This window comes from Sturnus vulgaris, chromosome 2 (assembly GCF_052056855.1).
Source record: "Sturnus vulgaris isolate bStuVul1 chromosome 2, bStuVul1.hap1, whole genome shotgun sequence".
In the NCBI taxonomy this organism is placed as follows: Eukaryota; Metazoa; Chordata; class Aves; order Passeriformes; family Sturnidae; genus Sturnus; species Sturnus vulgaris.
The window spans coordinates 3,811,961-3,825,954 of NC_142244.1; the positions used below are offsets into that span (position 1 = coordinate 3,811,961).

At 44.0% G+C, this 13,994-nt stretch overlaps 1 protein-coding gene across 2 annotated transcripts in view; it reads left to right on the forward strand.

Annotated features, from left to right (window-relative positions):
• The window catches only part of CD96 (CD96 molecule), a 63,964-nt gene that overhangs the window by 22,766 nt on the left and 27,204 nt on the right, over nucleotides 1-13,994 (forward strand). For both annotated transcript variants that reach the window (XM_014882111.2, XM_088156852.1), the window contains one exon: nucleotides 13,586-13,801. In XM_014882111.2, the coding sequence (XP_014737597.2) occupies nucleotides 13,744-13,801 (58 nt within the window). In that variant the 5' untranslated portion in view covers nucleotides 13,586-13,743. The remainder of the gene's footprint in view (nucleotides 1-13,585; nucleotides 13,802-13,994) is intronic.

Consider the following 13,994-nt stretch of genomic DNA (forward strand, 5'->3'; position numbering starts at 1 on the left):
TATCCCTGGACCAGGGAAATGCCCCAGCATTACAGGAAGTCTTGGATTTTTTGGTTGGTTGGTTGGTTGGTTTTTTTTGTTTTTTGCTTTTTATTGTTTGGTATTTGTTATATGTGTAGAGAACAATTACGATGTGTTTGGATGTACTCTGGATAGAGCAGTGGGTATAGATGGGGCTACCTGGCAGAGTTCCTACTAACCCTTGATGAGTTGAGAGTCTAGAGATAATTCTCTGCAAAGCACCGAGGGGATGCAGTGTTTGCTAGGTTTATCTTCTGTAGATTTTGGGTTGAGAATAATGCTTGAGAACATAACATATAGGAATAAAATATCCCAGGTCAGTACACATTATTCAGGAGCCTTTGCTCTCCTTAAATGGTCACAGACACTGCTGAGCCAAAATTCAGCTAAAGTGATTGTTGTCTAAGTCCTCTGCAAAAACTGAACCTGCAGACAAGTCTCCCATACTAAAAAGTCCTAGATTAGACAAACAGAGCAAATTCATCTTTGTGAAATAATAATTAAAAATCTAATTTCTGGGGGTTACTCCCCAGATTTCAATAGCAAGCACTAAGAATGGAAGATGGAGAGCTTTGAAAATGATAGAAGGTTGCTACGAGGTAACCAGCAGCGAGAAACTTGAGGTTTCAAAGCAGTATGGGCCCAAGGAGAGCCCAAAGAACTTAACTGGAGAAATGAAAGTAAGAAGCAGCAGCTGGTCTCAGCCTAGACTCATGGAGAGCTGAATGCCACTAAGTGTGAACAAAAACCCAAGAGTGTCCAGCTGATGGCCCTGCTGAGATAGTGGGATTAATTACCACCAGGCAAAATAGCTGTAAACCAAGCCTCTGTTTTAAAGGTAAAGCCTTGGATGTTAGTGGCTTGGGCTGTGGCACTGCCCTGTGTCTCTTTCCTGGAAAACATTCACTAAACATGTCATTAGCACATATTGCAGAGTTGTTGCTATTAATGATTCTACCCTTCTTGAAGGAAAATATTTCTGATTTATTAATAAGTTAGGTTTTTGGTTTTGTTTTACATGGTTTTGCCTGAAGCATAACAATTACTATATCTCTGAAAAGCCCATAAATGACAGAGGCACAGCAATGTGAGTTCTCTTGAAAGACTTAAGCCTGTCATTCCAAGAAGTGTAGTTGTCTTGGCAGCAAACAAGGATTTAAGTACCTTGGAGACATTTGCCTTTAATTGTAGAGGAACGGCATCGCCAGCTGCAAAAACGTTTAACCTTCAGAACTGCTTGTCTTACTCATTAGCATCTCATTGAGGCACTGATTACAAATATGAGGGCTGGGAGAGAGTCCTGTAGGATGGCTGCCTTGGCTGGGGGTAGGCAGAGCCACGGGGTTCAGCTGAGCCTGGCCTCAAGGGACCCCCAAAGAGTTGATATTTTTGAGTAGCCAAAGGTCTGAGCATGGTAGCATCATGTTACAAGCAGCAGATACCTGTACCTTCAGCTGAGAGGAGGAAAAGTCACAAGCCTGATAAAGCTGAAGAGCACCTGTGGGGATGTTGAGGTATGGGATGGTGTCTGGTCACGTCCCTTTTCAGGGCACAATGACTGTGTCACATTGTTTGCTCCATTTTCACCTTGGGCATGCAGGCGTTGGATGCATCTGGTGCCTCAGGTAAGTACATTAGAGCCCATGGGGAGTGAGGAGGAGGTACTTTGGCTTCAGCCAGAGCAGCTCAAGATCTTCCTGTGACCTTTTTCTGTACCACCAGAGCTTGTGTGATAAAAGGTATATTCCTGGAAATTACTTTTTATTTTAAATTCCATTTTCCCAGATTATTTTTCATAGTAAGAAGAAAAGATTGGGTAGCCTGTCTATTTTTTTTTTAAATCACGAACAGAAATTAAAGTGGATAAAAGCTTTATGACTGTGCAGCCTCTCTAATTATGAATGCTTCAAACCTTGCTTGTCAGGGAGTTGTGCTGGACTTTGCAAGTGCTGCTATGCAGGCTCAGCTGCTGCTTTCCCCCCAGAAACCACTTCCCCCCAGTCACCAGCAGCAGGGTGGTGATTTGATGAGCTCTGCCAGGCTGCCTGTGTGAAATCACAGGCTGGTCATGACGAGTGCTCAGCAGGCTGTCCTTGCCCCTTCTGCCCCCTCCAGCTCCCCAGCTAAGATTCCTCATTTACTCACAGGTTTGATTCAGTATTGTATCTGTCATCCCCAGCTTTCTTGATTCACTGGCTGAAAAGCAGCAAACACAACACTGCACCTGGTGGGCTCCAACACTGTAGAAATGCCTGTCTAAAGACTGGAGCTGGGCTTTCCTTTCATATAAATTGAGTAAGTTATTTACAGGGAATCTCTTCTTACAAAGAACACACAGAGTGTGTCTTGTGTGACAAGAACACACACTCTGTCTCCTTGTCAATCCCTGACTTCTGCCAAGTGCTCAGCTTTCATTCCATGTCTATTCACCATCAGCCCTGTCTTCAATTTGTTCCACATAAGTTGAGATGCTGTAATTGGAATTCTCCAAGTCTACACAGCCTTGTCTTAAAATATGCCAAATCAAAGTCTTATCCAGGCTTTGATTACTTCTCTGATGGACTACAGGCATCCTGTTTGCTTGTTTGTTTATTAGGCAGCTTCTTATCCCAGTTGTAGTCTTAGGAGGCTCCATCATTCCAGTTGCACAGCTCCAGCAATTAGGCTTCCTGCTTTTCTGGTCTGGCTCGTGCTACCTTACCCTGTATAAGGATCACAAGAAGGAGGTGTAAGAAAGAAAACCTCACTTTTGGGAGCAGTCAGCAGTATAAGGTAAGAACCCTGGTCATACACATCATATGCTGAATCCTATCAAGCTGGAGTGCTGAGCAGAACAGAAAGGTGCTAATATAAGGCCAGCAACCAAAATGATCAGTAACATAGATTACAATTTCACACGTTAAAAAAAAAAAAAAAAAGAAAAAAGTAAGTAATTTAGAATAAAATACTTTTTTTTTTTCTAGCAGGACAGGTTGAAGAGCAGAATGCCTCATTCCTGGGAAGTAAGTCTGGTTGGGTGAGGTGTTGAACAACCTGGCCTAGTAAAAAAATGTCCCTGCCCGTGGTAGGGGGTTTGACTAGAAGATCTTTGAAGGTCTCTCTCAACCCAAACCAGCCTGTGATTCCATGAAAACTGCTTATTGCCTTTTTCCATTGTCAACCCATACAAATTATATATTCACTGGAAGATGAGCTTGGCCTGGGGTTGCAGATGTACATCTGAATCTTCATCAAATGGCAACATACACCTAACAGGCTGCTAAAGTACAAATATCCTGATTTTTCACCTGCAAAGATACCAGAAGTTAGAAAAATATCGAGGATTTATAAATGCCATTTATCCCCTGGAGAAGGGAGCCTGACTTGAATGCATTTGAAGGCATTGCAAATTAGAAATGTTTTAATCATGTATTCCCATCGGTGAGCACACTTAACAGCAGCAAATATTTATCCAGATGGATGAATGCAAGAATCAGTTTTGGCCTCAAGCTGTCACTGCTCATAGCCAGTCACATATGTCACTGGTGGCTCTTCTGACATGCCATCTTCCTTGCTGAGAGCATCTGGGTGTCTTCAGCTGCTTGCCAGCCCTTCCTTCCTCTCACTGGGCTGCTCCCAGTCACTCTTCAGGCTGTGCCAAGTACATCAGCCACTGGAGAAGGTCCATCTGCCAGCTTCTCACAGGGGAACTATTTGGGGCTCTTTTTCTGGAGGTCAGCAGTACCACCAGGATCTTGTATGATTTCAACAGGCTGCAGGAGCCTGACAAAAAGGTTAAATCAGACACTTGCCTGGCACAGTTTTAATTGCCCAACAGGACAATGCAGGGTACTGCCTGCCAGTGCTGCTGTTCATTTAGTGCTGCCCTTAAATGTTGTTCAGGCCGTAAGGACTTTTAATAAATTATTGCTCGAGCATGGATACAGTGCTGTGTCATAGAAAAGGACATTTTTTAACCAATGTCAGCTTTTCTGGGTAACAGTTCAGCTTCTTTCCTTTGAACTCTTGAAGGGGAACACAATCTACACTCAGTGTTAAGTTCTCAGTTTTCTGAGCCCTTCTGACAGAGCTATGAATGTCTTAATTTTTCATATGGAGAGCCTGATCCTATGAAGGTAAAATGAGGAAGCTACCTCTTATAGGCATGGCATGAATCAGCAGAGGAAACTGGCCTTTATGTGCAGGGTCTGAGACCCAAAAAGTGTGACTTCCATATGTGGCTTCCATCCTCTTGATAAGTAAGATTAACTGTAGCTGACATAATTTTAAGGCTAAATCCTGAAGAATTTTGGAACAAGGCAGGTGAAGTTCTAGTGTTAAAAACGCAACAGGCTATTATAGAAGGGCATTTTGAGAATGATGATCATAATGGCAGCAAAATTGTATCAGGACTAAGTTGTCAGAGCAATTTCAGGGCGTTTTGTTCCTGCTTTCCAGTAGAAAAAAAAATCCTGTGTTCCTGAAAACTGGGCGCTTAAAATTCCTTGTGAGCTATGTAGTTATGGATTAAACCACACAGGCACAAAATGTTTCCTTCAGCTGATGCTCCATGCAAAGGGTGGGAGCTTTCTCACTTGAGAGTCGAGTAGCCAGCCCTTCTCCCCACACCACAGCAGGAGCACAACCTTGGTGGCCTACAAGGCGATAGCTTTAAAAAGCTCCCCCAACAGCAGCTGCATAATTCAGAGGTCTCTCCAATAATGACATCTCCTTAATGTACTCAGGAAAGATAGGGCACAAAGTCCCAAATATCTGGAAAGCAAGGAGACTGGGAAAAGTCCTGGTGTTGCTGGCCAGAGCAGGTGGCTGTTTGTACATGGCAGGGGCCAAATGTGCTGCATGAAGCTTGACCTGGCAGGCAGGGCAGTGCTCCTGCTCCTCAGCCTCTCCCTGGGTTTGCTGCTTTGGGCTGAAAATTAAAACAAGTTGTCATAAAAAATATGCACACTGACCATCCGTGTTAATAATTAACTTAATGAGGATCTAGCTGCCTCTAGCCCATCGCAGAGAAGTTAATTGAGGGGATTGTGTTTATAATCTGCCTTGAGAGTCCTAATCTTCTCTTCTGACTCTGCCAAGTCGTGGATTGATTGATTGATTTTGGTCTCTTGGAGCAAAATAACAACCTCCTGAGACAGACTTTGGCAGTTTCCCAGAGAGAAAGTACACAGCATGGGGAACCAGGAAAAAAAAAAACAAACTCAGGCTTCTCTGTGATGTTTAAATGTGGTTGCTAAATCCTGCTTCCTCTAAAATGTGAAGCGGTAAATGTCAAGCTTTTAGGTGCACTTCAGGTCCTATGGAAAAGTTGTTGCTTTTGGCAAGGAACTTGTGTTGTTTTGTACAGATGCTGGATGGTGAAGTTTTTTTCTGAGAATTGGTGTGGGGGATTAAATAAAACAAAAGAGAAGCTCATCCCTGCCTGTTGGGAGCTGGTGGGTGAGGTCTTGCAGAGGTAGCTCCCAAGCCTGGGAAGCTCCTCTCCAGAGGAATGGCCTGGCTGCTGGAGCTGTTCTACACAGAGCGAGTCAGGGGCTGGCAAAACTTGATTCTGGTGGGGGAAGGAAAGGTCAGCCATAGAGAAATACTGCTGAAAGTGGCAACTGAAAATGGGACATTGCAGGAAAACATGCTGGAGAGCCTGTCAAGAGATCTAATTCTTCATGTTTTGCCAAAGTCAGGCTAACTGCACCTAAGCTATTTTTGGTCAATATTTTTTAGAGGTAATAATATTCTGATAATAAGATAGCATTTAATATACTTGCTCTGTTCAATATTTTGTCCTTTTTGAAACAGCTAATTACTTCCCTGAAAAAAAAAATCCTAGCTCTTTGCTGTGGACAAGCAGTGTACCAATGCCATAAAGCTCAGCTTGAATTTTTTCTGTTCAGGAAAAGTAAGCATTCCTCCCTAGGATCTCAAGGCATATACTTGTTGCACCCAGTGTTTTCAGACCTGGGCAGCATCCACCCTGGTATAATAAAACTTACCTTCTGGGTGAATGGACCACATTCACAGATTGCTTCTTTCCCTTTTTGTTTCGTGTATGGGCTGTTAAAGGCTTCTATTGTACAAGTCACTGAACCATATATGAATTTTCTTTGAACTTACATTTCTTTCATTATTCACTTCGCTCTCTTCAGCTTCTTGGGAATGAGAGCCAGTGCAAAGCAGGAAGCCTGTCAGGGAAGTCCAATATCTGGGGATGTTATGAGATTACAGCCCCAATCTAATAAGGATAGATTAGTTTTATTTCCAATTTAGCCACGAGCATTTCTGTTTGAAGCAGATATTAAATCAGACTTCTAAAATTGTGCCTGTACTCAGAGCAGCTGGTCAGCTGTGCTGATCTCCAGGCTCAGTACTTGCTCTTGCATCTTGAAAGACCAGAGCCAGGACGGGGCAGAGGCACTGAGAGCCAAATGTGTCTCTGGTGTGTTCAGGTAAATCACCAACATGAGCCTCAAGCAATTTTGATCCAGCCTCCTGCAAACAGATCCGTGGCTTCCAAATCTGTGTTTTTCATGCAGTTCTGGGATGGCTTTTTTTATTCCTCCTTGACATGCTCTTTCACCATGTGAGTCAGTGCAATTTTATAGGGAGAAAGGGTGACCAATAATGGCCACAGCTGCCATAGTTTACATGATGTTTGGTGCTGCAGCTGCCATGCAGCTAAGCAGAGGACAGGGGAGGAAAGGGCTCTCTGGAGAGTCTGATTCACACAAGTCAACTTTGTTTAGTTTTGTAATGAGTGATTTTTTTTCTTATTTGCAATTAAAATGTCAAATAGACTATTTGATTTGTGCTCAGTCACAGTGCAATTCTCCATCTTCCTGACTTTCATAAGTCTTGCAGGATGCTGTTTTTTGGGGTTTTTTAAATCTAATTACAGTAACAGACTGAAATTCATTTACTGAAATCATTGATTTTCCAAGGGACAGAAGGAGCTTTCAGCCCTTTGGGAAAGAAGGCTTGGGTAACATGAGTGGCTTTCCTTGTCTACAGTCATGCTCTTTCTGGGATACAGTCTGGAAACATTCAGGAGCCACCCATCAACTTGGGCAGTCAAATCCACCGAGCCACTACATATTCATTTTGAAAATGGAGGCAATCATGCAAAATAGAAGTTAACTGCTCTGCTAGAGGTCTCAAATGATTTCATTGCCATTAGCAGCATGGCTAAGCTTAATCAGCTGTGGAGAAGTTAAAGCATAACCTCATTTCAGGCAGAGGAAGAGCGGTGCTCAGTCGAGTGGTGCCTGTGTGTCAGTGGGTCACAACCAGGCTCCTGGGAATGGTTAGGTAACACATCAGTGACTGGGATGGAAATAGTATTGAGGACAAGGGGTCAGGCTGGGAGCAGGGCTAGAGGAGATGACTACTAACCTACTCTTTGTTTACAGCCAAAATAGCAGTTCAGGTGGCACTCAGGGTTGATTTTCATTACTCCATTGTCCTTTCTCTGTTTTATGAAAAAAAAAAAGTGTGAGCGATGGCTTTTTTAAATTCCCATTAGCTGAGATATGAAGTATCACTAAAAGAAGCAGCAGCAGTGCAGGGCCTGGTTAGTATTGTTTTGGGAGGTGACAGATTCAGCTAGAAACTGAACATGTATTTTACATGGACAGTGACCCTTACAGATCAACCTAAAAGTGGGAGTCTTTCTTAATTTTAGTGGTGGTTGTAACCTTAGTAAGTCATATTGAATGTTAAAAACCATCTTAATTCTCCATCCTTTTCTTCATCTACTTGGCCAGGAGTGCTCTGGAAGGACTCTGGTGTTCAGTGCACGTTGCCACACTAAACAGTCCCTGCAGGCTCCTCAGGGCACGTTCAAGTTCTGCCTTCGAGCACAGAGTGAACCAGAAGGATTCACATCTGCAGTAGCTGCATGCTACTCTGCTTATGGTGTGGAAAATAACATTGTGCAGAAACATCCAAGAAGTTTCCTACTCTCCATTTTGGCTCCTAGCTGCTGCTGTGCTGTGTGTATCTCACCTGACTGCAGGCTGCTAGCTCTGTTGAGATACCCAGATTCAGGAATGTTTTGTCCCATGCTGTGCTCATACAAGGAGCATTCAGCTCTGCACTGCATCCTGGAGATGACCCTGCTCTTCCCAGGACCTGGGTGAGGTGTCCTGCTATGCAAGGCTCCAGGCTAAGGCACCTCAAGAGTCCAAACACAGGCTCCACTGAGACACACTTCCTTCTCTGCAGAGTCAGGTTCAACATGAGAAACAACCTCTGCTTTGCTTTTTTGATTGTACTTCACCACCTTTTCTAAAGACACAGGGAATTATGGTATAGTGGACAATTTAATAGATGATGGATGTGATGGGAGTAATACCTCATTTTCCTATGGTTGCTTCTGACATGCTGGTAATATGAAAGGAATTTATAGGCTACAAAGATACTGCATGCAAACAAATTCATTAACATCTGATGCTTTCATAATAGTCTGTCAAAAAATATCCAAGTTATGGTTCTCAGTGTCACTTTGTTGTTGTAAACTATTTTATTTCTTTTCTAATCAAGACAGCTGTGCTTCCCTCAAATTGTCACTGCTACTGTATCTGAAGTTAACTTTCACACCTTTAATCTTTCTATTTGTTCACACCTTTAATCTTTTCTATTTGATGTGTTTCCTCAGTGGTGAATTCTAACCAGTGTGCCATGTTGTGCCCTGGCCAGGTGCCTGTGTGCCTTCAAGACTGTATTTCTATACAATAGTATGGATGGATTTAAATTAGTTGGGGAACACAGTCCATTGGAGATAATCTGCATGGTGAAATGAGCTGTACAGCCTGTCTAGGTTTATATCACTTCAGAAGTGAACTTAAACTTTTCAGTTCTGACCAAGTGGTCTGTTGCTTGTCTTATTAACTCCCTCTGTCACGCACCACACAAAATAAAGCCCCACAAGCTGTGTCTGAGAAAAGTCCTTTCACAAGCAAGCTCCTCTTGCTGGAGTGATTCACAAAAGCTGCTCCAAGTCTCTGAAGCTGCTGCCGAAGTGACCAGGGGATGACACGGCCCTTCTAGGAGCTTTCAGTGGAATCTTAACCTTGTAGCCTCACATGAGCAGCTGTTTCCCAGCACTGGCAGTGGGTTATCCTTTCCAAACAAATGCTTTTTTCAAAGCTATGGGTGCCAGTACATTTTGTTACACAGTTCTTAATCTACTTTGAAACATTTTCTTACAAAACCTGGAAGATGAGATGTACAAAAGAAGAGTCTTTAGCTGATGTTGTTGAAGACAGTGGGGAAACACAGCTTCTTCTGTATCTAGAAAAGAGAAAGTACCAAAGAAAGCAGGGCTGGTCTCAAGTGTGCCTTCCTTTTCATTTTAAAAGTAATGGCTGTGTACAGTCTTTAATTTTAATGGAAATACCCAGCTGGCTTTCACACGGTGGTATTTCATTCGTGTGTAATTGTTGGGTCAATGTGCCTGTCATTTGTTTTGTTTTGCTCATTGGTTGCATTTTTTTATACTCTGCTTTTTCAACAACTTGCATTTTGCACAACAAAATGCTCTAGCTTACCCCAACAGAACACCCGTAGTCAGAAATGGCATTAAATGGGAGCAGAGGACCACAGGCACCTGTGGCTGGAATGACAGAGAAGGTGAAGGGAGCTCATTCTCCTCCATTTGTCCCCAAAACATATGCTCTCTTACTCTGAAACATGACCTGTAAGTTAGGCCTTCTAATTAGAAAAAGTAATTAGAAAGCTGAAGGAGGAAGGCACCTAGGGCTGAGCTGTTCCGGGTCTTCTCCTGTACTCTGACCTGTCAGTGAGCTAATAGGGAACAAAAAATTCATGCAGAGCACTAAACACTTTTCAGATGGAGAGGCTGGTGGTGAGAGGGAAGTGTGTGCCTTGCCATGCTGGAAGTGGGGCTGGATTGTGTCCCACACAGAGTGTAGGTGTGCACATGCAGCTGTGAGGGAGGAGGAGGAGTACAAGGAGCAAGCAGAGGAAGAAACCCCCTTCCCTCTCGTTCCCCACATGCAGAAGACGCAGTGCTGTGAGTAGGAGAGAGGCACCAGAGCTAGGGGTGGGAAGGGGTGACAGAAAAGCCCAGTGGGTGTCCCACTGCCAACTCAGCGTCCTGTCCCCTGCAAAGCTGTCCCCCCAGCCCATGCCACCCACTCATCCAAGCCCCTGTGAGGTGCTGTGGTCAAAGGGGCTCGCTGGCTGTGGAGTCATTAGTGCAGGTTTCAAAGAAGTTCAAAACCAAAACACAGTGATGAAGTGGGAGTTTCTGTGCCAAGTGCCAAGCGAACCTGAAAGGTTAGTTTAGTCTTTAATGAAATTCCTGCTTCAAAGTCTCCCTCTCTTTTCCACCAGGGACCTGTGCTTTCTTTAAGCAATGTTTAGAGGACACCAGTCTGCAAGGGTAATCATCCTCGCCTCTGGCAGGAACGGCTCGTGCACTAGCATTTCTAAAAAGGCTCTCTTTGTGAATAATTGAATTTGTCTCTGGAGTTCAAGATTTCTTTTTCTGTGGGACTGACTGTAGCTGTGCTTCCTCCTTAGGTACAGCTGACTGTAATTGAAGCAGAAGAAATTATATTGCAGTGGAAGGTTTTTTGAGCATGACACATAATAGGGTGATTGCCATGGAAAGAGTCATTTGTAGCATTTAAAATACTTCCTCCAGTGGTGAACAGATCTGCAGAAAATAATTAAAGGATCTCCCACTGCCACTCTCTACTCCCACAGGAATGGTAAAAAATTAACGCTGCATGAGATGTCCCTGTGCAGTGGGACAGGGACCCATCCTCAATGATATTCAGAGCCCATCTGTTCCTGACATCACCTGGGACACCAGGGACTATCAACCAGGTCAAATGCTTGTCCAGCCTAAAAGAGAACACTGTGGTTCACATATCCACTGACAAGGTGTGTCACTTTCTCGGGCACAGCTTCTTCTCCTCTGAAACCTCCCAGCCTTGCAGCAATTTCTGGGTGTCTCTGGGATGGCAGGAAAAACCTGCACATCCCAGCTCTGAGACAATCATCCCTGTAGCTTCCCCACCAAGCACAAGCCGAACACAGATGAGTCCTCCCTCCAGCTACCAATGAGGTCCACTCTCCCTGGATATGTTTCAGGACCTCCTTGCATCCTGGCCATCCATAACTTGGTGTGTAACTTCCAGCTGTGGCATTTGCAGAGCTGCCTGTAAGTAACTTTCCAGGGAAGGGGTAGTGGGGGAAGAAACTCTCATAGCAATTTGCTGTGAGCTGGATCTCAAGTCTGGCTCCAGGGAAGAGCTGTCTCCCTGCCAGTAGGTGAGGTAAGTGGCATGTCCCAGAATGGGGCTTGCTGTCATTTGCAGAGGCAGAACTATGCTGCTCATGCACATGAATGTCAGCAGCAGGGTGGCTATTTCAGGATCTGGGCTTAAGGTAGGAATTGGGGCAAAACCCAGCTCTGAATGGAACAAAACTCCATCATGCTGGGAGGTTTCTTTCTTGTTTGCCTTTAATCACGGAGCACAGCAACAGAGCTGGGTGGCTGCATTCAGCCAACACAATGAAACATGGCAGCAGTATATTTTTAGGATGTTATTTTAGGGGGGGGAAACAAATTCTAAGGACAAGAGACAGTGATCTAGCAACTCAAACAAGCTGCTCAGGGATTTCTTTGTCTCTTGAATGCGCCACACGGCACTTGGGCTGTCTTGTCAATCTGTGATGTGTGTTTCAGATCAATAAATAAGCTCATTTAAGACAAAATGGTACATTCTCTCATGATACAAAGCTTACATGATCTGATCAGCAGAGAAGCTAAGGTAACTGCAATCATAAATGAAAATCCAAGTTTTAGACTGAAGTGAGACTTTCTTGGACTCTAGTATCTGCAGGTAATCTCTGTGCTCTTTGCGGTCTTTGCTCTGAAGTGGAAACCAGAACACATCTCTTTAGTATTTTTACTCCCTTCTGTGGCTGCCAATGACAATGCCTTGAATATTCTGTTCATCCTCAGCTTCAGGACTTCTGGGACAGATCTTTCTCTGTCAGGTTTTTGAGTGACAAGCAGAGATTTCATCCCCAGGGAAAATTCCTTTAGCAGTAAACTGGGCATCCAGTGCATTTGCTACAAGTGCTCTTAGTGCATTTCCTCAGGTAGAAGAGCAAAGCAAACAAAAAAAGGACTGTGCAGCAGCATTTATTCTCCAAGACATGTGGAGTCCTGACGTAGCCCTGCCAGCACTACTAGCTCCAGATGGAGCCTATTTAAATGTGACACCAAAAGTTTGCATATGCACAAATTAGGGAAGTGGCATAGAGGTTGTTAACACCTGGCAGGTCGCCAAATAGGAAAATGACCAGAGAGTCTTTCTCTTTCACCTTTAATTTGTACCTTGCATGCTGGAGATATGGGGAGCTCCGTGGTTAGCAAAAGTTGGCAGTCAGGAAAGGACATGTCAGGACTCAGCTCAGGCAAGGACTCCCTCCTGAGGGAGGGCACTGCTGGCAGAGAGAGGTGCCTGTTTAAGGGACTGTGACACTTTCTCTTCCCTGAGGAATGGGCTGTAACAGGCTCTGTCCCAAAGTCCAAATGGTGGGTTGTTGTCCTTGGGCCCCTGAGGATGGAGCTATCAGGACAGCAAGTGTCCTACCCATCCATACTGCCAACCATCCACACTGTGAGGAGCCAGCACATGACACATCCACGCTGTGTACATGAGCTGTCCTGCCCTCCTCTTTCTGGCTTGGGGGAAAGAAGTGTGATAAGCAAGACCTCAAACCTGTTTCTTTCTGAAAAGCTGCCAACAGCAGCAAATTTGCATGACCTGCCTGCAATGAGATGCTTTGCTGGCAGGTGTGTGCCTAGCTCATGGAAATGCAGTCTGTCCTGGAAATTCCAGGACAGCCCAGAAGGATGTACAGGTGACCTGCAATAAAGACAGGTGACAGGACTGCCAGGAACCATGCTCCTCCACCTGAGAGTGCTGCTATTACCAAAACTGACAGCTGAAGGACACTACAGGGATTAACCACACCAAGGGACATTGTCACATGCGATATTGGAATTCATCAAACTGTGGAAAATAATTCCTGCTCTTCTTAGGAAGAAAAAGGAGGGGGAAAAGTGAATGTAGAAAATCTTACTTCAATCTGTTTTAATTTCTGGAGATTGTTTTTGATGTTTTGCTGTGTTTTTTAAAGATACTGAGTAGAGAGTATAGAAATAGTACATGTGAGACTAGCACATGAAGGAAATGAAGAAAGAAAATCAGCTTTTTTGTATGCTAGCTACCATATAGTACACAGAACATACAGAATCATCAGGGTTGGAAGAAACCTTCAATAACAATTCCAACAGCTAGCCTGGCACCACCATAATTACCCTTAAACCAGATCCCCAAAAGTTATATATTCAAACTTAGGTACTTGGCATGTTTTTGATAGTGTGTAAACCAGTAAACTGCTTACCCTGAGTTAATCTGAAAAGACAAAGGAAAAATAATTAATTTTCAACATGGGCTAAAATGTAGGTAATGTTTGTATCTTAAAGCTTTCACAAGATGTACTTATTTTATCACCGTGACAGGAAACTGAGGCTTTCAGTTTAATGAAGCATTTCTTTGAAGTCATGCTGAGTGACTGTGCTGCACATCTGCCTGGCTGCACGGGGCAGGCCACTTCAACTTCCTTTGCTGAGAGAGCACCAAGAGAGCTACGTAGTCACCAGAACTTCATCAGCTGAAGATGAAAGCAAGGTGGCTCTTCTCTCTCCTTTGCTTGCTCTCAGTGCCCAGTGTCACAGGTAAGAGTGTCACCTTGACTCAGTTTAGGGTGGAGGGTGATGAGGGGATTAGTGGATCTCACTCGGGAGAGCTGTAGCTACCGGGGATGGTTTTCCATTTCCTGACAACTCTCTAATAACCCTGGTTAGAATGTGCAGCTAGTAAGGAGTAAATGGCTTGTGCTGAGTAGCAGATTACTTAATGCAATATGCC